Source organism: Trifolium pratense, linkage group LG6 (genome assembly GCF_020283565.1).
Source record: "Trifolium pratense cultivar HEN17-A07 linkage group LG6, ARS_RC_1.1, whole genome shotgun sequence".
NCBI classification, from domain to species: Eukaryota; Viridiplantae; Streptophyta; class Magnoliopsida; order Fabales; family Fabaceae; genus Trifolium; species Trifolium pratense.
This window is the reverse complement of record NC_060064.1, coordinates 35,791,952-35,818,828: the sequence shown is the minus strand read 5'-3', so window position 1 is coordinate 35,818,828 and position 26,877 is coordinate 35,791,952. Positions and strand designations below refer to the sequence as shown.

Sequence of the window (26,877 nt, the reverse complement as noted above, 5' to 3'; positions counted from 1 at the left end):
AAAGCAGTCTTAGGAAAAGGAGCAAAGCTGCACTCCATTTTTTAATAGAGACAAACCACTCTAATGTCACCCATTGGGACAAATACTTGGCTGTCGGGGTTAATGTAAAAGAACACAAGTGAATATACACGTATTTTTCTAATTTTTTAATTATATATAAATGAATATACACAGTGTCACATATACAAAATACTACATTAAGAGAAAAAGAGATTTACAATTCTATTGCTGTGGAGTGACTAACAAAACTTGCAAGATTCGTCTAAGCCAGGTTGAGGTTAATCAGTTGATTCTAGGCACAACACTTTCTTCCACCCTTTCTTCAAGCCATAATTCATGTAATCACTAATGTGGCCAAGAACAATTCAAATGTCGAATAACATCAGCGATTATATTAAAAATGGAAATTTTTGAAATGTCACTGGCTTGAGTTATGACTCTTATACTTACTGGGGAATTATATCATCAGAAACTGCCATGTTAGGAGGAAGATTTCTTCAAGCTGAGATACTTCTAAATTGGTTGTCGAGGGCTGACTTTATAAACTTCATTGAGTAGGTTGATTGTTTGCAGACACTTCTGAAACATCAGAAGCCTCAGAATTCTCCGAATCGCCATCTATTATGTCGCCCCAAGTTTGATTGCAAGAGAAGAGTCAATATTATAAGCAAGAATGGGAAATGTAGACAAAGAACAACACAAACAATAGAAAATTTTGATTTTGAAGAAAACAAATGATTAAAAAGAAGTATGCCTTACCAAACAACGACTTGACAGATGGCCTCCTTGGTTTGGAGGTTTTCTTTAGCTCAGCTGCAAAGCAAGAAGAAAGCAAAATCAATCAACACAAAGAGCAATAGTCATCAACTACCACAACATTCTAAGATGTATCATACAGTATGCATACCCATACAAACAAACAAAAACCAAAGATTTTTATTTTCAAAATAAACCAACCAAATTATGTTCTTCATCCCTTTCGGAAAAGCTATGCCACCTGAACGTTGTTATATTGTTGTTTGATACATCGTTCAGATGGCATAGCTTTTCCGGAAGGGATGAAGAACATATTATTTTGATAGGACTCCAGGCAACATAATCCTAGCAACAGGTCCTAATTTTTTATCAATTGGGAATGTTCTTAGTTAATGATCTTATCAATTAGGATCTCTTTCTTATCTGTAGCCTTTTAATAAGGCAGACTTTGATTGGCATAAATAATCAAGAAATGTTTACACAAATTAAAATATGGTAGTAGTTTAAGAGGGCTCTCTCAAGGACGAGTCCGTTTCACTATAGGTCTTACACCTAGGCCATAACAACTTGGTATCAGAATTCCAATTTTGGAGTAGTGGATAGTGTACTTCTATGGATTTAGGAACTTGACAAAAACCAATTTTGAGGAATAGATTCAACAAGACAAATGTTGCTATGGGTACAGTGCAACAGAACAGAGCATTGAAGAGAGTTTACCAAATTGTCAAGATGGAAGAGGAAATTGTTGTCGTCAACACCCAGAGAGCAACAAAGGCAGAAGAATAAAGAATGAAAATGTGATTTTTAGAGGTCATCAAACCTGAAACCAAAGGGATGGGGGGTCGATCTTGACATGGATGGAGAAGAATCATCAGAAATAGAGGTGAGCTTTAATGGACGCAATGAGAAAGATGAGTTTCAAAGCAAGGAGGTAGGCAGTCGTGGTAGCTGGGCGATGGGCAGTGCGATGGAGGAAGCGAAGAAGTGACTATAGGATTTCAGTTCTTAAGTAGGGTGGCCAAGTCCTCCTTGCTGGAGTTCCTAAACAGTGACATGTGCATGGTGGCTGATGGTTGATGCTACTGCAGTGGCAGCGGTGAAGATATGGGTTGTTGTTCTGCAATTCTAAAACAGCAACATCGTTCTTGTGGAGGTGAGAGTAACTGAAATGGGTGCATCAAGCATTCTTGTCAATTCCCACCACCAAAACAACCGACATAAGCTCTTTGCGCAAAAGAAGAAAGTGGCAAACTTGGTGCAAGCTTAAAAGGAAGTGGTACTTAGAAGACATGCAAACAAGGAGAAACAGGCAAGAATAAACTGGAACTACATCAAGCCCATTGTGTTACGAAAATTGAGTCTAGGAAACTTATCCAGAGTTTAGGCTTGAGAACAAGCTCAAAACCGAGAAGGGGAGTGATGATATGTGAAGCATGGAAGAGGGCGAGGAAAAGAAGGTCGAGATGGGGGTATTGGATCATATAGTAATAGGGCAACAAAAGCATTCTTCCTTTTTCGATATTTCCTTTATTTACTGTATCTTGTGTTCTTGTAAGCATGTACTCTCCATTGCTTTTGTCAGTAAAATTCAATGTTTAACAACATATCCCTCTTATAATAAATGAAATATCTGTCAAACAAGAATAATAGCTGCAACCATACAACAACAACAACAACACAAAATATAAACGTGTAGCAAACATAATTAACATTTTAAATTAACACTTATAAGTAAAAGAGAAGAGAGAGATGTACTCATCCCAGGAACTTGATAGTCGTTAACAATATCAAAGTTCTTGTATGTGTATCCCACAAAATTGAAGTCCTTAGATGAAAGCATCTGCAACATCCCAATAAACAAGACAAAGAAGAATGAGAAAAATAGAAACATACATGAGAGGGATAACACAACCACCAGATTGGAAACATGAAGGACAAAAACAACAAGACAACAAGCAAAATCATGTTAAAAAAGTTTTGAGAAATTCAGTTATGGACAAGACAACCATCAACTAGCTTTAGAAAGACGTGTTCGTTTTTCTTGCTAATTGTATGTTAATACATATGTGATTCAAGCAAGTATAAACAACCCTAGGTCATAAAACTTATTTTTAACTATAGCATGAATTGTAATCATCACTTTAGAAAGCCCAACAAATACACACTCCTGGAAGAGCAATGACTTGCAGCTTCCTAAAAACTTAAGAAAAAAATGCATTCATGTCATATCTGAAACTTTCAGCAATGAATCATAAAATATTTAGGCATAATTCTGAAAAAATAAAATTGTATGGAAATTGCCAACATAGAAACAAACACCTAAGATTACCTTTCTCCATGGACCAGATCTTGATGATGAATGAGTCTGGCTGTCAGACTGCAGATGCAAAAGTGTGAAAGGAAGATGACTTAGCAAGGTGAACGACGGATGAGTAGCAATTCAAAAGGCAACAACCTGAAATATTCAAATACCTCTTCAAATTTCTCAAAATTTTGAGTATCTAACTCGTCATTGACTTCTGGAATAAATGCTGCTTCCATTTGATACAACTTTTCCCATTGAACACCTTCAAAGAATGGATGAGACTGCAGAGGAATACAACATAAATGTAACTTTAATATCCAAATCAATTATAACATATTTAATAAATTAGAAAAGGACACACCATACAACACCTTTATTTCAGCTGCACCATTTGACCCCAGTCTCTGGTTGACATTACACAAAAGGTTACTTATAAGATCTGTGGCCTCTGGAGATAGTCTTGCCTCTTCAGGAAATTTCAGATGAGATTTCCAATTTACTATCTGCATAAAATAGGAAGGTAGATAAAATTTGTTTAGCTATACCAAATTCGAGAACTCTGAATTATTATGTATACAATCATCAAAATATATCAGATGAAACAGTAAAACATAATATGCTAAAGAACAAGGTAAAAGAAGAAGAAGAAGAAAACATGACAAAATATGGGCAGAAAATCTTGAAACAGATAATTAACGCCGATATATACTTGTTGCTTGCACAGCCCTTTCAGGTTTCCACACTCTCAATACACCTAATAACAGACAAGGTGGATCATAGCTAATAATACAAGTTCCATTTCTTTAGAAAGAAAGCATTTATTATGAAATTTTCAACAACAAAAATCACTCGGTTACCGCTGATGTCTATTTGTCATTTGCCCTTTCAAGTTTTCATACACCTAATAACAGACAAGGTGGCTCATAGCTCCTAATAATATAAGTTCCATTTCTTTAGAAATAAAGCATTTATTATCAAATTTTCAACAACAAAAATCACTTAGTTAAAATTACAATCATTGAAAGGCTCATCATGCCACAACATAACTAGGTCACATGCCACTATATCTTACGATTACAACCAGTGACACTTTCATCATGTACACGACACAAAAAATGGACTAAGAAAGTAGAAAATGAAAAGAAATTATCAGTCAGTGCATTAACTTAGATAAACGGAAGGGATGATATAGTTAAACTTGTATAGTTCAAGGACTAAATCGAAAGGTTTGGTAGTTTGCTGTGACTATTCACAAAATTGAAAGTGGATGAAAGTTTATGGGGACTAAATTCTCTTTTTAAGGGTATCTTGTGGAGGTTTAAAGAACAAAAAATGAAGGGCAAATAAATTTAGCCTTCTGTAAAGCAAACATTTCTATAAACAAGATTACCTTTCTACACGTTGACATTGGATCATCGGAATAAAAAGGTGGATATCCGACCAACATTTCATACATAATAGCTCCAAGTGACCACCTATGAATTTATGAACAACTGTTAATTTTTCCAAATAAAATATGTGCCCTGAGCTCATTAAGGTTTATTCTATGTTTTTTTGAATCATTAAGGTTTATTCTTAACTCCACATAAACAACATCTTTAACCACTAGGTGGTATCAGTTATACAATATCATAATTGCCTATAATAAATCATGTCTAATGGCAAACCACGTAAACCTTAATCCTCCTTAATGGTTCGGCCTTTAGTTTTTCTCTTTTTTCTTCTACTTCAAATTATTGAACTACACTTTATCTTGTATACTCGGCTTATTGGGGCTTCTATACGTCTACTACATAAATGAGGAAAATTTTAGTATGCTTAAGGAACATTTTTAAGAGAAAAATAAAATGTCTCAGATGAAATCCCAAATATAGAAGTAAGAATATTGAATGTAAACCCGCATCCAATATTAGAAATTATCACTTTTGAATGAAAAGAATAAACTTGGAAGCTATGATTTAAATGTGCGATAAAGAACAGAATAAAATCAATTTTATTGCCAACAATCACACACAGAACTCACCAATCACATTCCATCCCATAACCTTTCTTCAATAGAACTTCTGGAGCAATATAATCTGGTGTACCGACGGTAGAATAAGCCTGCATAATTTATACATTCACATTTACAATAGACCAGAAAGAGAAACTCAATTAATCATAAAGTGTCAACATTTAGTTACATATCGTCATTGTAATGTATATAAAAAAAAGAGACCTTACATAATAACAATGAACTTACAAGTGTCCTCCTATTTTTCTGCCAGTTTTCTAACTGTTCTTGTTGAGTACGTTTTGGACCTGTACGATCATCATTTTGTGCAGTTCCATTTGCATTCTGACCAATAGACAAATCTGATTCTTCAAGTGTACTACAGTCTAACGGTTTACATAGTCCAAAATCTGATAGTTTCAAGTGCCCATATTTATCAAGTAATAAGTTGTCGGGTTTAATATCCCTGCAACATAACATATTGAGAAGATTAAGTTATAAAGTACAAATGACTACGTTTACTATATCTTTAAACACATATAAAATTTGCTATAAAGATAAATAAATCAGACGCAAGCATTAAATAGTTTTCAGTATACGATCATCTTGAAGATTTGTGGAACGCAACCATAAAAGTATCATATTTAGCAATCCTACATAAAATAGTTGAATTTGACATAATAGACTGGAGAATGAACTACCGAAATGAAGTAAATGACCGATTCTATAGATACCTATGTATATAATTGTGTTTATGTATAGATTCGATAGCCAGAACTGTTTCTCCTACATAAAATCGGGCTTCGTCTTCGGTTAATGTATCCTTTCTCATAAGAAGAGTCATCATATCCCCTCCCGGAAGATACTCCATAATAAGATATAGATACTCATCATCCTGGAAAGAACAATAAAGTTTAACTATGCAATTGCTGTCAACCTCTGCAAGTAGATTCCTCTCAGCTCTGACATGTTCTACCTGAATAATTATTAGCAAAGACAGAAATAAGAATGATGACTTCATTAGCTTCAACACAATAGACTAATGACTACAAACCTGGCCTCTTCGAAGCATCTCTGATTTCTTTAGCTTTTTCATTGCATATACATGCTCTGTAGTCTTTTCCCTACACACTCTAACCTGCAACAATTTCAAATTTTTGGGAGAAGTATAACATTAAGCGACAGGGCATATAAAGAGTTTTAAACTGAAAAAAACTAGAGGGTTGCTTCATATGACTTGTTTCATATATAAGCACATAAGTACCTCCCCAAATGCACCTTTTCCAATCATAGTTAACATCTCAAAATCCTCAACACCCATTTTATGCCTCTGAAGACGCATATATTCTGTTTCCTTCTTTTCTAAAAATTTAAGTAGATTATTTTGATCTTCCTCAGAGACATCGGCATCAGCCAACTTCTTTTCCAAGATTGTTCGACTGTTATAATAAGTGATGCATTAGAAAACTCAGTAACATAGAGCCTATTTGGATTGACTTATTTGAGCTTATCTACTGACGTAAGTTTTATGACACTGTTTGAGGGAACTTGTGAAAATGGACAATTTTCATAAGTTTTTCAATATATGCATCTAAAAACAAGAATTTAATTTATATACACCGTCATTGTAAAGTTATTTTACACATGCGTCCAATAATATATCAACATGTATCATGTATAAAAACACACATACATTCAATGATGTCAGACATCATTGAATGCAGGTGTAAAAAAACATTACACTGACGGTGTATACATTATATAAATTAAAGTCGTAAAAACAATTTATCTCTATTTTATCTTTTGCTATAAAATTAGCTTATATATAAGCGGTTATCATCATGAATGAAATGAATTATACCGCTCTTTTCTCTCTTGAAGATTCTTCATTTGTTCCTTGTAATGATTCTCAATATATTGTTTAGCAGCGGCAACCTTCTGCTTGGTGACACTAGAAAGAGCATCATCATCATCAAGAGGTGCATTGGAATCTTCAATTCCGATATTACCGATATTAACATCATCTTTCTTCCTCGTTGAAGCTCTTAATTTATCTCGCGGTTGAAACTTCGATAACCAACTCCTCGCCGAATCCATTTTCCTCACCACCACCACCACCGCCGGTTAACAATAACCACGACCAAACACTTTCATTCCCTTTTTTCTTGTGTATAATTAATAATAAATCTGCAAATTTTGATTACTACTATATATTAAACAATAATAATAAAATCTAAAGTAATGAAAATTAAAATGAAGATTATTAGTACCTTGATTATTGTTATTTTGATGTGATTGAAAAATTAAGGATGAAAAAGAAAAGGTTAAAAATAGAATCGATTGCTGAGAAATCGCAATGCCGCGTAATTAATAGTGAATCCGCGAAACACTATTTATAGTATGTAATGTAATGTAATGTAACTGATAACTCAGATAGATCACTCTTTCATCTCATGCATGACCAACAGAGTGATGTCCATTATATACACACGTTTGGCTAAAACATTTTTTTTCTCTGCACTAGTTAAGAATTTAAATGTATAAAGTTTATCTTGAGTATTATGTAGTCAACACATGAAAAGTTTAAATTTTAATTTTTTTTTCTTTCAATGCATAACTTCTCTTTTATTTCCTCTTTTAGTTCTTTAACTAGTGCCTCTGGGGCACTAGTTAGCAAGACCTTAACCTTAATGCAATTAAGTCGGTCTCTTTAAGACGTGTTTCATGACAATGTGGCACTATCCAAAATTGTATAAGGTAGCTAGATAAAACAATTCAATTTAAATTGATACCAAATAGCTACTGCAATCTAGAAATTGGTCAAAAATTACACCTCAATATGGTATGAATATCAATTGTATATGGCAGTGCAAACACTCTAAACGATTAAACAAAATAGTAAATTGTAGGATGATCAATCTTAGTTGACTATAGAACCAATCAAAGTTAGCTATCTCTAACTATAAGTACTAACTACCGACCAACCAATCACCCAAAAATGCTAAAAAGAAATTAAAGTTAAAGATAACAGACAAAAGATTATGGTACTACTCAGTGGCGACTCCGGGATTGTTAGAGAGCCTGGGCAAATTTTTGGAGGGAATTTTATCAACCCAAATTTCGAATATAGAAATATTTAAACCTTGTTTTTCAATATTTAATTTTGGAATGAATTTTTAAACAAGAAACAAGAAGCAAGAGTATAATCATGTTTCCAATATAATTAAGGCTCAACTAAATAAGAGGCTACAATCAAAACTGAATTCACATCGACGTATATAATTATATTGAACTACTTATTCATACAATCAAAACAGCTTATTTATATAATCACTTAACAATCAAAACAGCTTAACACATTTTAAAATTCAAAACAACATCAAGTCATCAAACAAAGATTCTAGATTGAGAAGGTTTAAGGTTGTTAAAAATTAGAATTAATTGCATATTTGGTCTCTTATATTTATTTTAGGTTTCAATTTGGTCCCTTATCTTTTAAAAGTTTCAAGTTGGTCATTTTCCTCAAATTTTAGTTTAAATCGTTGACTTTTATAATGAATTTGTGTACATAGATTACTTAGGAGAGTACCATGTGAAGGTTTTAGAAAAATTAACTCAAAATTTAACAAAAAGTTAGAAAAAATTAACTCAAAATTTAACGAAAACGACAAACTTATGTTGAGATCAATAACATAAGGGACCAAATTGAAACCTAAAATAAACATAAGAGACTAAATATGTATCGTACGGTACCTTTACGTTATGCATTTCTTTTTTTAATTTTTTTTTTCTGTTTCTTATTATTACAAAAAAAAAAGGGCAGCCCAGACATGTGACAGGCATGCCCGGCGGCATAATCGCCCATGGTACTACTACCTGTACATATGTTTCCTGAGTGGTGAGAATTGACATGTCAAATTTTTTTTGTATGACTTGTTTTGTCACTGTTGATACCAATTCTAAAGATAGCAAACCTAAGGAAGTTAGCAGTAGGAACCAAATTATAAAAAGGGGGTAAAATAAATAAAAATTACCAAAAAAGGTGTGATAGGAGAAATACGGGTATAAAACAAAACTTTCAAGAAACGGGCCTCTATCTAGGCCCATTAAATAAAACAAAAAGCCCATAAACCATATGTAAAGAACCAAATACGAGTATCACAAAACCTTAAACCCTTTCTTCATCAACACTAGCTTGTTCCTCGCCTCCATCTTAGGTTTCTTTCTTCTGTTTTTCAACAAAGGTACGTTTCTGATTATTACACAACAACGTTGTTATAATTTCTGTTTCTAGATCTTTCTCTTGCCACAACCTTTGTTAATAATTTATTTAACTTTTTCTGCAGTTACAAGTTTTCAGTGAACCATGTATCTTCAATTTTACATCAACGATAACGGTGACAAGGTTTACACTACTAAGGTAAAATTTATATCAATTGAACCCTAATTCGAACACCGTATTATTTATTTATTTCAATAAAAAGTGACACTTTTTTGTTGTGATTCTTTTTTGCAGAAAGAGTCACCAGTTGGGTTGGCTACTCAATCTGCTCATCCAGGTATTTTGATAAATTATGTGTAGTTTTAGATTTTGATTTTGGCTTTTTTTCGATAGAGAGGTTATTTTGCAGCTTATAAGTGATTATGATTAAGCTATTTCTATAACATAAGATAAAATAAAGTCAAACTGTTTTCGTATAATCTATAGACTATAAGCAATTTCCATAGGCTATCCTGGCGAATTTATGGAAATAAGCTAAAAAAAAACATAAGTTTCATGAGCTGTTTCGATAAGTATTTTCAAACAGTGTCACAAGTGTTTTTATCGGTAGATAAGCTCAAGTAGGGCAATTCAAATAGAACCTTTATAATTTTACTAATTAGTCACTTTAGAAGAGCTAAATCCTTTGTAACTTGGATAACAAGACCTTTTTGTGCTTTAATGAACTTTTGTTATTGGAAAAGTGTAAAGAGTAACAAAGTTTACATGCCATTGACGAAGAAACATGAGTTTGTTTTAATTAAGGCGTTCCTATAAGTTAGAGAAGATAATCCAAACCGGGCCTTATTCTTCTTGCTTTAATCTTTTAGGAGATATTGGTTGCATCATTATGCAGAATAAATAACATTATAATGTTCTGTCGTAAATCATCATGTATATGGCACCAAGAATTTAACTTCAAATCATTCTTAAAGGTTTAAATTTGATACATTTTCCTTACTGGGGCTTCTATAGGCCTACATGGGATTCTTTTGTTGATGATCAATAAAGAAATTTGTTTTGATGTGTAATTATGTAGCTTAGTTTACTCCTCTCTGTCTGTCTTAGCTAAAAAAATATGCGAAAATGGTGTGAGGCAAATGTTTTGAATTGTTAAGTAATCGATAGTTTATATATTTATTATGAATGTCTGTTTTTGCATTCCCTTGATTCTGCATTGGTGAAATCATCACTGCTAATAAGTGTGATTTTTTCTTTTCTTTTCCCAAAACTGCAGCTCGGTTTTCACCTGATGACAAGTTTTCAAGGCAGAGAATTCTTCTGAAGAAGCGATTTGGACTGTTACCAACCCAACATCCAGCTCCAAAATACTGAGCAACATTCTAGCTTTAACTATTATAATGGTTCCTTCAGTACTTAGCAGTGTTTTGTGATCTATAGCTAGTGTGAAGTAATTGAGTCATTTGTGTTTTAATGTTTTGAACCAATTTCAGTCAAAATCTGTCGCAAACGTTGGACCAAAGTGGCGAATATTGAACTTCACTGATGTATGAATGATTTTGTATTGAAATCTTGCAATTAATATGTTTTTATTAAGTTTTTCTTAAAATTTACTTTAATTCTATGAAGTTTAGGTTTGAGTAATTGAGGCTAAGCAGTAAGTTATGATGCTGTTGTTTTTTCTCCTCAAGTGTTGTTAACTTGTGATGCACAACAACAGTCCTCAATGGTGAGGGTCTAAGATGAAAGTGTATGGGTGAGGGTGAGGGTGAGGGTGAGGTGACAACTCATTCTCTTGTAAGTAGATTGCATTGTACTCTTTCATTTGTTAGACTCAATCTATGTGTGGTCTTTTACTTTAAATTATATTTTTTTCATCTACAAAGCTAGAATCTAAAGCTATTATTGGTGAATTACTGTAATCCATTGTGATTTTGTAAACAAAAAAAAAAACAAAAAATCAATAACGGATTTAATTTAATTTAATTTTTTTTTTTATAAATCAAAGGTATTTTCAGCGTGCAAATTTTGCATACGCATGCGCTATTTTGGAAGTGGTATTTGAAGTCTGCAATATTACAACAAAATGAAATCATATAAAGAGATAATAGCATCTTTCCAAGTGACTTAAAAATCTTTCTAAATTTTATTTATTTATTTATTTTTTGTTAAAAGAAAAAAAAAAGAAATTAAAAACAAAATTAACGTCAAAGACTCTTGTTGCAATGTAACAAACAAAAATTGATCGAATTAAAACATATACAGTATTATTTTTCACGCATAAATAATCACTTTGTAGGACTTTATCAAAACAAAATCATATTATATGTGAAGAAAATATTAGTTCAACAATTTATTCATCAACGTCCTTCTTGATTTGAAAAACTATACTTAAAAAAAAATTCAAATTAAGTCATCACACATTTTGAGAAAGATTGAAAAGAAATACACAAAATAGACTCGCACAGAATTAAATTAATTTTTTTTTACGCAAAAAAAAAATTAAATTAAAATTAAAATTTAAAAAGTTCATACAAAATACATACAACATAATCACCAACTAGATTCTAGAAAGACATCCGGACAAAAGTAAAGAGTATTTATCTACTTACAAAGTGTATTCATAAAGATAATAAAATATAGTTTTATTTAACAAGATAAATATTAGTCTAACAATTAAAAAAAAAATTAAACAACTTTTTCGTTTTAAGTTCCTTAAACACTTCGTTCCTCTTACAATTGTATTTGTATCTCTATTTTTATATTGGATTAATGAACGATCAATTGTATCTCCTCTATTTTCGGCTATAGAAATTCTGAGGGTAGTAAATATCAATCTTACAAAGCGCGGACATTTCGAGCGACCGACCCCATATTAGACAATTGGACACGAAGCAAAGTGTTTTGAAATTGCAAATGGAATTAAACCGAAACCGTAATATTTCGAGTTCTCTCGCTCGAAACCCTTGTCCCCATTTTTCGGCTAAGGAGATTCGGAGAACGTACAATAATTGCTAATCTGGCAAAGCTAGCACACACTTGCGGTCCAAGCGATGGATCAATTGTATATACTTGGACTCAAAAGAAACTAATGGTTCAAAAATTTAGCTAAAATGGGTAATCACGTATGTAGTTCACAAATGATTACCATTTTGGTACAATCTCATATATCTATCCATCCACATTCCTTATATATGCTGCCTAGTCTCTCTCTAGTCTCTTGTGCTCGCTCTTCAATTAATTTTCGCTGATCCATTGCATGAAAACCGAATAAGAAAGAAGGAAGAATGATTAGAAACCAGTAAGTTGTATCTTTACCCTAAGAAGACAGTTGAGATACGCAATAAGTTTCACAAATTTTGCATACGCACACACACGCATGCACTTGGAGTCCGAGCGACAGATGATTGTATATACTTGGACTCAGAAGAAACTAGTTGTTAATTTTTTTAGCTAAAATAAGTAATCACGCATGTAGTTCACACATGGTTACCATTTTAGTGCAATCTCATATATCCATCCATCCACATTCCTTGTATATGCTGCCTAGTCTCTTGTGCTCGCTCTCAAGTTTACACACTCATGACTAGACTTGGACTTGGACTTGGAGCCCAAGCAATTTAGTTATTGACAAAAATGGTTAACAAGTTTGTATCCAAAAAAGGGTGATAACCACTTTACACACTCACAATATCTTTATTCTTTACCACTCTTGTTTTAGTTTCATGTCGATTTTGTTTTCCTTCGATGTATGTATAACCATTTCCTTCGATGTATGTATAACCATTCAACTTTTTTTTTGCTCATTCTCTCTCAATGACTCTAATTCTATCACATCATCACACTTTTTTTACCATTAAACCCACATGCAGATGATCACATCATCACATTTATTTCTTTTGTAATTACATAAAAGTTGAAGGAAGTAATTAAAAGGTATTGTTTAGGGACCTGATTAAAGACTCCTATATATATATATATATATATATATATATATATATATTATGGATATCAAATGAAACAAAGTTTTCACTTTTTAGTTTTAAACAACATCAACTCTCGATAAAAAAACAAAATTATAACCTCTAAATGAACCTGCCAATAATTTAGATGGAAGAAAAAAGTTTTACAATTTCACACACGTATGCTGCATGTACGCACGCAAGCACACGCGTGTGTTCACACATACACACTTATCTCCTAGTGCATCGAGATATCTAGATGTGGAGCTTAGTCCATGTGTATGATGTGCCAACTCCAAATAGACTAAGTTATTTTTCAAATAGATTGTTCCTTAGTAACAACAACGATCCTCTCCCATACCATATTCATTTCTCAATCTCTCTGTGCTTTCAATTCATAACAAAAAAAAAAAAATGAAAAAACCAAAATTTTAAAAATGTTAAATTGAAAAAAAAATAAAATAAACTCTATTTAGATCGAATTGGGTGTAAAGGGACATTTTCGGTAATTGAAATTTGATGCAATTGACCAAAAACGACGACTATACTAGTTCAGTTGCACACAGACTCACTCGCACTCTGATCAAAGGAAGAAGAAGAACTCGTTGCGTCGAAATCGTAAATGCGATTTGAATTCTCCTTCGATTTCTCTGATTCATAGCTACAGAAATGGCCACAATCCTTGCAAAATTTCTCCTCCTGCTTTTCACTATTTCGATCTGCAACGCCGTCACCATTCCAACTCCAATCTCCGATTCTCATCGTTCCGCTGCTTTACAACTCTTCCATGGATCTTCTTCAAGGTCAATTCATCTCTCACCTCTGTTTTAGTTCTTAGATGCAGTTATTTTTTATCGTTATAGATTATGCACCTAATTAAAATCGTAAATCTAATTATCATTTTGCGGTGATTTAGTTTCGTACTTTTTTATCAGAATTTTTGTTTCGTATAAATTACTATAATCTGTGAAGTATTTGTCTAACTAGAATTTCGCCAATTTAAATTCTAACTAACATTACTTTCTCACAGTTTAATTATCGTTAACAAATGCGATTTTTGTCATATATTTGTTTGAAATGTAACATTCTGGTTTAAGCATATGCATATCCTTTAGATAACATAAGATTAATATTTTAGGTTTGCAACATTTTATTGAAATTATAGGTTAGATGATTATTTAAGAAAACTCATTTTAATTGTCTTGTTATGTTATCAGTTTAGAAGAAACATATGAGGCTCTAAGAGTTTTTGAGATTCTTGCCCTTGAGAATAAGCCTGATGTGAGCTCAGCCACTTGTCAGAATGTAGTGGAAAATCTTGGGTCGTCGTCTTCTTTAAAGGATTTGTTCTATGCCTTAAAGGTCAATGGCATATTGAAATGCAAAGTTGATAGGGCTGTTTTCCAGGTAATTTTATGCTATGGTAGTGTTTTATGACGTGGTCGCGGCTTGATTGTCATTGCTTTATGTTGTGTTTTTAAATAGCTGAGTTCTGAAAATTAATGCTAGAAATTATTTATTTTGTAAAGGGTACTGCTTCAAGACTTAAAGCTACCGTCAATGATGCAAGTACTTTGGTTGACATCTACTATACAATAGGAAGTTTGGTTCTTATAAAGGTAATTCTCCCGACTTTACTGTTCCGCTTCATACTTAACTTGGTAAGCCTAGTGGGATGTTATATGAGCTTTAATTGGAATCCTCTTGGGTGCCGGTGCATTTTTGAAGATTATTTTTTTGTCATATGGACTCATTAAATTCGTCTCTCGTTCTGCTTATCTAGTTGATAATATGCAAAATTCTCACGGTCCTTCTAAGTATTCTCCCAATATGCCAGTTTTTTTTAGTATTTTATTTTAGTAGTGGAAGTGTGAAGTGTCTCCTCTTTTGAGGACTATGTTTTCTTTTATTGTGACTTACAAATTCAAATGTGATATTATTTTTCGCTATGGTTCTTTTCTACTTTTGATCTCGCCTTTCTCTGTTTTACAGGATCAGGCACCTAATGTTGATGTGCTTCTTGCTGATGCTGATGGGACTTTCCATTCAATCAAGGTATGCTGATGCTGATAGCACTTGGTTTTGCTTTGCAATAACTAACTTTTTTTGGTCCCATCAAAATTGCCGATAAAAGATTTCAGTATAAGAACAAGAACTGGACCCTTTCCAGTTTTATCTGTTTAACTTCATAACTTGCACAATTTTTTGGTTGCTGCAATTGCACTTCAAACTGTCATGTTCATTGCGATGTCCTGTTCTTCAATATTGGCAGGCTTTGAGCCAAAGTGATGGAAGATGGCGCTACAGTTCTGATAATCCTGAGTCGAGTACCTACGCTGCTGGTAATGATTTATATGGAAATATGTTGATGTTCTATTTTTCGCTATAATATTTTTTTCAGCTGAAACTAGAAACACAGAATACTAGAACTATTGCTGTTTATCTATAATTACAAAATAAGCTACTCGCGTATTTCACAGGATTAGCACTTGAAGCACTGGCTGGAGTCATCTCACTAGCATCTTCGGAAATTGATCAATCTAGGGTAAAGTTCTGAGTCTTAAATTGGTTAGTTGATTTGCTTTAGGTTTTTAACCTTCAAAGGTTGTTTAGTTGAAAAGCTGTATATGTGGCAACAAATTCATATGGGTTTAATTTTTTGCATTATAGTAGTATGGTATGCTTGATTCTTGTCAAGATTTTTTCATTAGAATATTTTTAAACCATTAAAACACCAGCTTGGGATTGTTAAATAAAAGTGAATATAAGTGGGGGCAAAGTGGTGGGAAAAAAAATTAATGCTGAAAAATATGATGCTAAATTTACTAGCACTTCATTTTTCTGGCAATTTATCTGTTTACATGCTTTTGTTATTTATGATGCATCACGGAAACATACTTTGTCTTGGGCCTTTTGGTATTTCTATCAATATACTAAATTAGCTCATTATTGTCAGGTAAATACAGTGAAAAGTGATATATTGAAGCTTTTTGACAGCATCCAGAAATATGGTACGGGTAAATTTTGCTTTTACCTTGTTTAAATCTGTAACTGTTAATGTTCATTTATAAATTTAGGATTCCTTTGCATGGGTGTAGCAGCCATGATGGTTACCTTTAATAGAGTTTTTTGTGTTGATAAATGGTACATTCTAAATATCTCCCTATGCTAGACTGCCAGTGCATTTTATGCTTCATTACTTTTTGTCTTATTTGGTTCTTTTATGTGGTATCTTCCCTTTGTTTATGAGGTGACTACTTTGCAAATTGGCAATCACCTCATTGGACGTTATCATCATAGTTTCACTTTTCTTCTAGCATTACTTAATTTTCTTTGGTGCTATACATATTGTTTTGAAGGTTTCAATTCAGTTGACTGCTTTTTCATTTGCATATAATGGTGCTAGAAGATTTGAAAATATTTTGAAGTAACTTAATTCATTTCATAGGATTTTTTTATATTCTTGGAGAATATTAGATTGTTTCTCTTTTTACCATCAAAATATATTAGATTATATCATAATATTAGTGTCCATATTTACAAGGATTAGTACCTAGTCTTTTTTCAGTTTTTTGTATATGCAAATCACAACCATGTCAAATCATAGTCATAATTCAAAGTCCTTATTCTTTCTCTTCCACCTTTATTATTTGACGAAACACTTACTAATTTCAACAAATGGGATTTTGTTTTTAATTGTTATGGTTGATCAAATTAGTATCCCACTTTCATGAATTGAGTGACCTGAAGATTGAAAATGCGTTTCTTTAAAATGAGTTGTGACAATCTATTTTTAGTCTCAATCGAAATTCTATGTATCTTGTTTGCTTTAGTGTGTTACAATGTTGCTGGGTGTAGTCTGGCTGAGAATAGGAATAGTCATTTCATGTTTGCTTAGTATGTTACAATCTTGCTGGGTGTTGTCTGACATTAAATGAATTAATCTGCTTGCTGAAAAACTTTTAGGCATTATGAAAACTTCTATGATTTTGGTCTCAATCAAAATTCTATGTATCTTGTAGGGCTGGGAATGGGAATAGTGATTTCACGTTTGCTTTCGTGTGTTACAATCTTGCTGGGTGTTGTCTGACATTAAGTGAATTAATGTGCTTGCTGGAAAACTTTTAGGCATTAAAAAAACTTCTATGCTCCCCCCCACCCCCCCACACCCACACACACCCACAAAAAAAAAAAGCGTTACTCCCCGAATACTGGCCTTGCCATTTTTCATACAACATGCTTCATCCTACTGGTCTTAGATGAACATTTTGTCTTTTTTTTTTTTCAGACGATGGAACATTTTATTTTGATGAGAAATTTGGCGGTGGCCGTGAGCATCAGGGTTCTCTTTCCACAACTTCTTCAGTTGTTCGAGGGGTTACATCATTTGCTGCTGTAACTTCTGGAAAAATAGATGTATGTGAAGTGTCGTAGGTTGCTCTGCACTTTTTTAATTGCTTGAATTTTCTCTTGATGCTTTGGTTTTGCATTACCAGCTTCCAGGGGATAAAGTATTGGGTTTAGCAAAATTCTTTTTAGGCATTGGAGTCCCAGGAAGTGCCAAGGACTTCTTCAATCAAGTTGAATCATTAGCTCTTCTGGAGAGCAAAAGGCAAATGTTTTTTTTTGGAAAAATCTATAATTTTAGTTCAGCTTTATAGCGGTGTCATTTTTTTCTTTTCTTTCATTTTTCTCTTGTTTATTCTTCTTTGTTGATATCTTGACATCTTAATAATATATTCAGTAACAACATATGCCTCAAATATCTTCTTCTGGTATAGGGTTCCCATCCCATTGGTGCTGTCACTTCCTGCAACAGTTTATTCATTGTCCAAAAAAGATCAACTCAAGGTAAGCAATGAAGTTACAGTTTCTAAAGTTCTTATTGTGGGAGTGTTATAACTTGCGGCTTTTAGTATACTTGGACTGCAAAATGACTAGTTTATGGTGCACACTGGTTTTCTGTCCCAATGCCTTATGGCATTTTTTTTTTTGCAAATTCTTTTTAACAAATAAGGGTGGAGAACAGATTGTGTAGCATAACTAGCACTCGGTTTTATCTGTTTTGGGCCTCAACCACCCAGTAAGATTAATTTTGTACCACTTTTTATGTCAAAAATGTTTGACGCTAATCTATAGAAGATTACAGATACAGTTCTTAGTTCCAGTTAGGCTTCCTGATGGAGCCAAGAAATGTGAATTTATGAAATAATGTGTTTATTCATCGATAATTGAGCAAAAGCTCTTACGATAGCAAAATGAAAGATAAATTGTAAAAAGGATGTGATGCCAATCTACTACCCTAGAGCTAAGCTTCTCAAAGAAAGTGAACACTCTTTCTTTGCCTAACCATAATGGTTCAAACTATATTCTTCCATACTCACTACATTTACCCACCTCACTATTTATCCTACTTAGTGTAAAACTTAAGAGAGAAGTCATAACTACATCTGTATTCTGTGATTAAGAATATTTTGTTTCATTGACTTGAACTGAGAGCTATTACAAGTTTATATCGACTTTGCATAACCTACATTCTTGGTGTAGGATACCACTAACAGTCTTAACTCTTAACCTACACCCAGTGGGTGTAGTTCAACTGAAGCTAAGTAAGGCATGACAAACTTGGCTACTATGCTTCCTAGCCTACTCTTTATTTACCATATATCCTGACCATACTCTTTATTACATAATGGCCCTTCTCCTTTATCCCTCATATTATTAGTCCTTTCATTTTTAAAGTTTCCTTTTAAATTCTTCATCTTACACTTTCCTGTGTGTCATTGTTTTTTGTTATGTTGTGGAGCTTAACAAACTCTTCCTCAATTTCTTGCTTGTTGATTCTTTTACATGCAATACTAAATTAGTTTTGCATGCCTCAGTTGGCTGCAATGATTATTCTTCACTCTTTTCCATGACTGCAGTTTTTTACTTCGGAAAGCATGACAATTTTCTATTTCAAAATTAAACAGGTTACAGTGAATACAGTACTTGGTTCAGCCGCACCACCTCTAACAGTTAAGCTTGTCCGAGCTTTCCACACTGATGCCAAAGGTTCGGCTGTTATTGAGGGCAAGGTGAGTGCCGAGTCAATGATTATTTTTTAGGAGTGGGCGTAGTAAAGTAATTTGGTTTATGGGCTTCTTTATTATCTCTGGTGTGTGTTACTTTCAATTGATCGAATATACTGCTCATATTATGTACTACAGGAGCTCCAGTACGATCAAAGTAGTGGACTTCATGTCTTGAGTGTTTTCCCAGATAATGTGGATGTGGGAACATATGTGTTTGTTTTTGAGGTATCTGTGTATGTTTATTTAGTGATTATTTTTACTTTCATTGCATCAAGGTGTATTTATTTGTGTCTGCTTGTTAGTTATAAAGTTTCAAACCTATTTTGCAGATTGTGCTTCATGATTCTGGTAGTGAAAATGATTATGCTATCGGAGGCCAAATTCGTGTGCCAATATATGTCACCGGCATTGTTAAAGTTAGCAACGCAGAAATTGCAGTTCTTGACAGTGATCTTGGAAGTGATGAAACCCAGAAAACGTAGGTTTCTATTAATGGTTTGAAAAAATCTCCGCAATTATATTCATGATCAATTAGTATGTCTGATTGTCACATGTTTGTCATTTTTATGTTGTGTTTGGAGTTCGAGCTGAATACCCATAAATTTAAATCTGCTGTTTTTCTGTTAGCAATTCTATTAATTATGTTTTTATTTCTTCATTTTAATTCTCATTTTTCTGTGCAGGCTAGATTTGGCTGGAACTGATGTTGTTTCACTCTCAGCTAACCACCTTCAAAAGTTGCGTTTTTCTTTCCAGTTGACAACGCCTCATGGCCGTGCTTTTAAGCCGCGTCAGGTTTGTAGTAGTTGCATTAGACCTTTTAAATGAAGGTCATATCATTCGTCTTTTTATTAATCATTTGTTCTTCTGCAGGTGTTGCTTAAGTTGAGGCATGAGACAAAATATGAACACATCTTTGTGGTTCGAAATACCGGCAAGAAGTTTGAGATTATTCTTGTAAGTATCTACTATTGTATATTTCATCGTCTAGGTTAACATGTCTATTCATGCGTATTTTTTGAGTTTGTTATAATTCGGAATAATTAACTATTTTAGACAATGCTGAAGTCTAATATCTGTTATAGTGCATAACAGCTACCATTCTGAATATTAGAAATCAAGTGAATGTAGAGTGGAAAAGGCATGTGCTGGTTTAATGCAATGTATCTTTAACCACTTGTAAGGGACGGTTTATTTATCTATTAGGCTATAATAACTACATACAGTTGAATATAAATCAGTATTCCCTAATTGCTTTTGAGCTGGAATGGGATTGGGGCCTTGGGGGGCCTTATAATTTTGTATCACGTGTATTTTTTGTTAAAGGCTGTGTAGGCCATTTCATTCTCATCTACTAACCATATATAGTTGTTTTTCTCACTCACATTTGTAATTTTTTCTCATAGGATTTTCTTGGCTTGGTGGACAAGTTTTATTATCTCTCAGGCAGATATGATTTTGAGCTTACTGTTGGTGATGCTGTCATGGTATCATGCACTCCTTGATTTGGTTTGTTTCCCCTTCCCCATAATATGAATGAAAGGCAATCTGAACAAATACTATTTATGATTTCAGGAGAACTCTTTCTTACGGCCACTTGGTCATTTAGAATTAGATCTTCCAGAAGCACCCGAGAAGGCAGCACGCCTTCCTCCGCTACCTGTTGATCCTTACTCAAGATATGGGCCTAAAGCAGAGATAGGTCACTTGTTTAGGGCTCCTGAAAAGCGACCACCCCAGAATGTCTCTCTTGCTTTCTTGATTTTGACCCTTTTGCCATTCATTGGCTTTTTGGTTGGGGTAAGTCCTGTGAAAATCCTCCTTATAATGTGGCACATGAATACGTTGATGCATTCAAAATAAAAGGCAGCACATGTAATGGAAAAAATAAAATAGAAACAAAAGTTAAATTATTTTTACTGTATCTGTTAACATATAGGTATACTTCACATATAAAAAAAATAAAAAATATAGGTATAATTCACTTATGTATAAGAATGTAGGACAGGGGAGGCATGGTTTTCTTGGAAACTTCGTTCAGTGTTCTTGTTTCCTTCTTCATTTGTACTATATTTCATGTATGGTAGTTAATTTTCGCACAATTCTGTTTTACACCATTCACAGCTATTGCGCCTGGGGGTGAACTTCAAGAACTTCCCTTCTTCAGCAGTACCCGCTACATATGCCATCCTATTCCAACTTGGTGTTGCTGCAGTTCTATTGCTTTACGTACTTTTCTGGTTGAAGGTATGGCCATTCAGTGTTCCAATTGAGCATATGTTTCTGTCAGTTTTGTCTGTTGTCACTTGTGATAATTACTAGTCCATGTAAAGTAGTGGAAATGATTAGATAATATGCTCGATTAGTAGAGCTGGTGTGAATGATCAAATATTGGTATAAAAAGTTCAATTTCTGTCTCTTCTGGCAGGAAATAGTGCTGTTTTTCTATATGAAGTGCTTGTCTCTGTAACATTTTTGTTTTTGTGCAGCTGGACTTGTTCACTACACTCAAAGCATTAGGGTTTTTGGGAGCTTTTCTGTTGTTTGTGGGACATAGAATACTTTCCCATCTCGGTTCAACATCAGCTAAGCTGAAGTCTGCATGAGTAAAAGGAAGATTGTCTGTTTATTAAGAGATGACATGATTATCTGAGTTTTTCCTTGAAAGAGTACTGAACCAATTTTGTAGGACCTTTGTTGTAGCCCGTCACAATTTAGAGAACTCAATCATATCGAAAAGGGAAAAAGCTCTATCGCGATAAAAGCCATAACATGCAAGTACTCGTGCTTTCATAGTCCAATATCATGTATTCTCTACCTACATATAATCAGTATAGCATTTTATACACCATGAAGTGTTTCGGTAGCTGTTGTAATTGTGTTTTAAGGGTTATTATTTACTATCTAGTTTTATCTTTTGCAAGTACTACCATCACTGGGGCGAGGTGTTTTAGGTTGCGCCTTTTTTGGTTGCTTCGACTTTTGAGCTGGTTATGATATTTTGACAAATAGAAAGTTGTTTTGCGAAAAAATGAATTGATCTTCTCTTTTTTTTTTTTTTTTTTGGAATACACTCCATGCCAATCTTAATCCCAACGAAACTGATAACCACATAGGCACATAGTATAGGTAAAAAAAGTTTACTTGGATTGACCTCAAACAGCCATTTTGAGAAAGAAAGTCCAATTAAGTTTGATCTATACATGTTTTAAGGAATCAAACTTTGTGGAAATTTATCGCTGCTTTGAAACAGTTTATTATATAGTTTAAGATAGATTATGTATTTTTTAAAAATTAATCAATTCAATCCCATTAAACATACACTACTACTAGTGTGTAATACACTCAATTTCTCTGACAGCGTATTTTAAGTAACCAAGTATGCGAAGTCGTGGTGTGCTTTGCTTTCCAGTCTAATGAGTAACTGGATAGAAACAAACTTTTCAAAAAAACTGGATAGAAACAAAGGAGTAGCGTTTAACATTAGTTGCTTCGCGAACATGAGCACTTATTGAATACCATTAATTTTAACGGATATTGAACTAAAAGATTATTGAATTTAGCTCCTCTAGTTTGTAAAATATGAAAATCAATGTTGATCTTGTATTCACTCATAATTTTACATGTGTGTATGTAAAATGTTGAAATTTATCTATCAAATATGAGTTGAGTCTTAGTGTCTTACATTGGATAGAAAAATGGATGTTGAACAATTTATAAATATGATGAAAATGTCTTAAAATTTTGGTACATTGGATCGATAAACCCAATATTTTAAAATTTTGGATGAAAATGTGATGTCAAAATTACTTGTGTGATTGTTCAATGTCTAATATGTTAATTCAATCCGGTGAAGCTCGTCATCTCACTTTTTTTTTTTTTTTCCAATTAAGTTTTGCGCCTGATTGCTATAGCTTATTGAATTGTATACGTGTTGTGTGGTGATTTGTTTCGGATCGATTTGTAGATTTTATACCTTTCGGGTTGTTTTGTACTTACCCTTTAGATTGTTAGTTTTTTCTTTTCTTAAGTTAGATTTTTTGTCCTCTAATCTTTTATAACTTTTTATTTTATTTTAATCTACTTAATTGGAATGTCGCAGCAACGCTCTAATTTGCTTTAAAAAAGCATTCATTTATGGTTTTTTCTAATTAACCCTCACATAAATTGAGGGTATGTGCCCTATGATGATGTGATACCAATGAAATTCATCCACATTTATTTAAGTCAAACATAATTAATTTTTTACCACAAAGTAATTTAGACTACTTTTATTTTCATTTAGTTATATTTTATGTGTTATATTCTATGAATTTATATTTTGGACCTAATTGCTTCTAATTTGTTTGCTTCTTCTTCAAATTGTTTTACGTCTCAAACAACTTTCTTCTTCGCGTAAAAAACAAAACTTTCTTCTTATCGTCAAAAAACTTTCTTCTTCTTCTTCTTAAAGCTTTCAATCTCTGCCGCAGCCTCCACTACCGTCATGTTAGCATTCTACGGCTCCTCCTCTTTTGTGTTATCCGATGTCAATCCTTACTGCAGCCTTCGCCACCGATCTATCAGATTTCTTCAAGATTCTAACACTTGTGATTTTCAATTTCTTAGATGTTATGTTTTTTAGCGTATTTTTTCCTATTTTTTTCCTTATTTTTTCCTGTTATGTCATAGAATGTGATTCATATTCATCGTCATTTTGTTTTTGTTTTCTTTGGTTGTCCATATCGGGAAAAAATTGAAAACAAAATAGTTTAGAGAAGACAAAATGAAATTGGGAGAATGTAATCAAGCAAATTGATCCACTTGATTGGCCACTGAGTTAAGAAGAATTTGATTTATGATTGTTGACTAATAAGGAATATGATTCAATATTTATTACCATATTATTAAAAATTCAAAACTCAAATGAATCGAATTAATTGCATCAAGTAATGCGTTACAATGAGTAAACCGTCAAATACCTCCTTGAAATTTTAAAATTCGTCAAATACTCCCATGAAGTTTGGAAATAGGCAAATACCCCCCTGAAATTTTAAAAAGTCAATCAAATTGCCCCCTTGCACTACTAGTCAGAGTCCACGTCAGGGGGGAAATTGATTGACTTTTTAAAATTTTAGGGGGGGTATTTGCCTATTTCCAAATTTCAACGGGTATTTGAGGAATTTTAAAATTTCATGGGGTATTTGACAGTTTACTCGGGTTACAATATGCAATAGACGCGGGGTTTGTAAGGAATGATCTAGTAATAAATAAAAAGGATTTGTTTTGCCTTTCCAGAAAAGGAAATAGAGACTAGGTATATCAAGTAACGTACTCTTAAACTTGTTTAGGGTTTAGCTGATCAGAAGTAAAAATATAAATATAGTTCATCTGAACTAAAAGAAAGGTCGGACCATTGTCGGAAAACAATCACACGGAAGCTTGATCGATCACAAGTGCGGTCTACCTGAAATTTATCCGATCAAAATGAAAAGGTTCGACTATTTTAGGAAGATGAACTAACTCTTGAACTAGTTTAGGGTTTAGGGTTTAACTATTGATCATAAGTAAAAATTTAAATAGTTCATCTGAACTAAAAGAAAGGTCGGACCATTGTCGCAAAACAATCACACAGAAGCTTGATCGATCACAAGTGCGGTCTACCTGAAATTTATCCTAGGGATGGCAACGGGTGCCCATGGGTGCGGGTTTGACACTTACCAAACCCACACCCGAAATCATCACCCAAACCCAAACCCAAACCCAAAGGTTGTTCGGGTGGCAAAACAACACCCACGCTCACACCTATTGGGTTCGAGTTTTTTCCACCCAAACCCAAACCCGCAGCATATTTGAAAATAATTTGCAAATTTAAGAAATTAAATTCCAACATAGACATTGAATTAAATTACAACTAAAATTAAGGTCTTCCAAGGAAATTCAAACATAGACTTTCAAGAAATTACAACATAGACTTTCAAGAAATTAAATTACAACTACAATTTCAGGTCTTCCAAGGAAATTGAGGGAGACTATGGGGGTAATTAGGTAATTATAAAATATTTCGGGTGGGTGTATGGGTTTCGGGTGTGGGTTTGACTGATACCAAACCCACACCCATATTATCGGGTGTCACCCGAACCCAAACCCAAACCCAGTCAAATCGGGTTTCGCCCGTTGACTTGAGTTTGGGTTCGGGTGGGTCTCTTGAGTTTGGGTTTTTTTGCCATCCCTAATTTATCCGATCAAAATGAAAAGGTTCAACTATTTTAGGAAGACGAACTAATTCTTGAACTTGTTTAGAAGTAAAAATATAAATAGTTCATCTGAACTAAAAGAAAGGTCGGACCATTGTCGGAAAACATACACACGGGAGCTCGCACGACCACAAGTGCGGTCTACCTGAAATTTATCCGATCAAAATGAAAAAGTTCGACTATTTTAAGAAGACGAACTAATTCTTAAACTTGTTTAGGGTTTAGGATTTAACTATTGATCACAAGTAAAAATATAAATAGTTCATCTGAACTAAAAGAAAGGTCGAACCATTGTCGCAAACCTAAACCTAATTTTCCCCCCTTTTTTTCTAAGATCGACATCATGTCAACCAACATTAATCTATGCAATGATTTAAAGAGATTGAAAAAATAAATATTATATACTCCCTCTGTTTCAAATTACTTGTCGTTTTAGAAAAAAATAATTAAGAAAGTGTATTTTTGCACTTAATTTCCTATTATACCCTTATTTTAATTCACCAATAAGCTTATTTTGTTTTTTTCCACGCACTTTATATTTTCAATAAATTTAATATGTTATGTACCAATTTTTTAAAAAAACAAACATTTTTTTTTGAAAACTTAAAAAAACAAAATTTAATTTTCCAAATATATAAATCTTTTATGGTTTCAACTACTCCTAAATATTTGGAATTTACATGAGTGACTTAGATAGCTAACAATTTTTTTTTCTAAAACGACAAGTAATTTGAAACGGAGGGAGTATTTACACCGGAATAGCATGAATTATTTGATTAGATTTTTTTTAAGCATTATTTGATTTCATTTAATAAATGTACAAGTGGAATTGTATATTTAAATTAGAGATATTAGATTTTTTTTCCTTTGTTGTTTTTGTTCTCTTATTATTTTTATTTAAACTAACATTGATATATATATTTATTTTTTCGAGCCTATAACATTGATTTTTTTTTACTAATAACATTGATATTTTAGAATCAATATATAACGTTTAGAAACAAGCATTCAATGATCAAATTAATTCTAATTATATTTACACATAGTCTAAAATATAATTAAAGAAAACTAGTAACATAAAATATAATTAATTAAAAATAAAAGTAGTCACAATTACTTTATGATAAAAAATTAATTATATTTAACTTAAATACACGTGGATAAATTTCATTGGTGCCACATCAGCATAGGGTAACTACCCTCAATTTATGTGAGGGTAGAGAAGTAGTATTGTTCACTTCCTCTTTCAACTTAAAGAGTAACCTTGTCGAAGCTGATTAATGGTTATGGAATATGCACGTCACAGTAAGAATATTCTGTTATATTAGA

The 26,877-nt window shown here is 33.0% G+C and overlaps 3 protein-coding genes across 5 annotated transcripts; 2 read left to right on the top strand and 1 right to left on the bottom strand.

The window, feature by feature from the left end:
- Positions 1–105: 105 nt before the first annotated feature.
- On the bottom strand, positions 106–7,453 carry LOC123888103 (serine/threonine-protein kinase tricornered-like). Of its 2 annotated transcripts, XR_006801960.1 has the most exons (15): positions 7,325–7,453; positions 6,916–7,241; positions 6,319–6,493; positions 6,109–6,192; positions 5,789–6,030; positions 5,304–5,520; positions 5,085–5,164; positions 4,452–4,536; positions 3,433–3,564; positions 3,229–3,342; positions 3,086–3,133; positions 2,512–2,596; positions 760–813; positions 451–618; positions 106–345 (listed from the first exon to the last, which is right to left on the bottom strand). XR_006801960.1 is itself a non-coding variant. In XM_045937070.1 (14 exons), the coding sequence occupies exons 2-14, from the start codon at positions 7,149–7,151 to the stop codon at positions 548–550; spliced, it is 1,623 nt and encodes a 540-aa protein (XP_045793026.1). In that variant the 5' UTR covers positions 7,152–7,241; positions 7,325–7,453; the 3' UTR covers positions 106–547. The 2 variants fall into 2 exon arrangements, 1 of the variants encoding a protein (XP_045793026.1); XM_045937070.1 differs by having other exon boundaries at positions 106–618.
- A 1,709-nt stretch (positions 7,454–9,162) lies between these two features.
- Positions 9,163–10,872, top strand: LOC123889739 (H/ACA ribonucleoprotein complex subunit 3-like protein). Its single transcript, XM_045939225.1, has 4 exons — positions 9,163–9,298; positions 9,401–9,474; positions 9,571–9,613; positions 10,553–10,872. The coding sequence occupies exons 2-4, from the start codon at positions 9,421–9,423 to the stop codon at positions 10,648–10,650; spliced, it is 195 nt and encodes a 64-aa protein (XP_045795181.1). The 5' UTR covers positions 9,163–9,298; positions 9,401–9,420; the 3' UTR covers positions 10,651–10,872.
- Positions 10,873–13,577: 2,705 nt separating this feature from the next.
- Positions 13,578–22,219, top strand: LOC123890644 (dolichyl-diphosphooligosaccharide--protein glycosyltransferase subunit 2-like). 2 transcript variants are annotated; one of them, XM_045940289.1, is made up of 19 exons: positions 13,578–14,041; positions 14,456–14,645; positions 14,768–14,857; positions 15,231–15,293; positions 15,511–15,580; positions 15,719–15,783; positions 16,195–16,249; positions 17,527–17,654; positions 17,735–17,850; positions 18,020–18,089; positions 19,211–19,315; positions 19,448–19,537; positions 19,642–19,790; positions 19,996–20,107; positions 20,186–20,269; positions 20,719–20,799; positions 20,888–21,112; positions 21,437–21,559; positions 21,802–22,219. In XM_045940289.1, the coding sequence occupies exons 1-19, from the start codon at positions 13,908–13,910 to the stop codon at positions 21,916–21,918; spliced, it is 2,067 nt and encodes a 688-aa protein (XP_045796245.1). In that variant the 5' UTR covers positions 13,578–13,907; the 3' UTR covers positions 21,919–22,219. The 2 variants fall into 2 exon arrangements, with proteins under 2 accessions (XP_045796245.1, XP_045796244.1); XM_045940288.1 differs by having other exon boundaries at positions 13,726–14,041; positions 16,195–16,255.
- The last annotated feature ends 4,658 nt before the right edge of the window (positions 22,220–26,877 follow it).

Coding starts and splice junctions, on each gene's coding strand:
- LOC123888103 (XM_045937070.1), bottom strand. CDS start 7,151: ATGGATTCGGCGAGGAGTTGGTTATCGAAGTTTCAACCGCGAGATAAA. Junction 5,165..5,303: donor AGAAAAATAGGAGGACACTT/GTAAGTTCATTG, acceptor TAAATTATGCAG/GCTTATTCTACCGTCGGTAC. Junction 2,597..3,085: donor GATCTGGTCCATGGAGAAAG/GTAATCTTAGGT, acceptor GGGATGTTGCAG/ATGCTTTCATCTAAGGACTT.
- LOC123889739 (XM_045939225.1), top strand. CDS start 9,421: ATGTATCTTCAATTTTACATCAACGATAACGGTGACAAGGTTTACACT. Junction 9,475..9,570: donor ACAAGGTTTACACTACTAAG/GTAAAATTTATA, acceptor TCTTTTTTGCAG/AAAGAGTCACCAGTTGGGTT. Junction 9,614..10,552: donor TACTCAATCTGCTCATCCAG/GTATTTTGATAA, acceptor CCAAAACTGCAG/CTCGGTTTTCACCTGATGAC.
- LOC123890644 (XM_045940288.1), top strand. CDS start 13,908: ATGGCCACAATCCTTGCAAAATTTCTCCTCCTGCTTTTCACTATTTCG. Junction 14,646..14,767: donor TTGATAGGGCTGTTTTCCAG/GTAATTTTATGC, acceptor TATTTTGTAAAG/GGTACTGCTTCAAGACTTAA. Junction 20,108..20,185: donor GTGCTTTTAAGCCGCGTCAG/GTTTGTAGTAGT, acceptor GTTCTTCTGCAG/GTGTTGCTTAAGTTGAGGCA.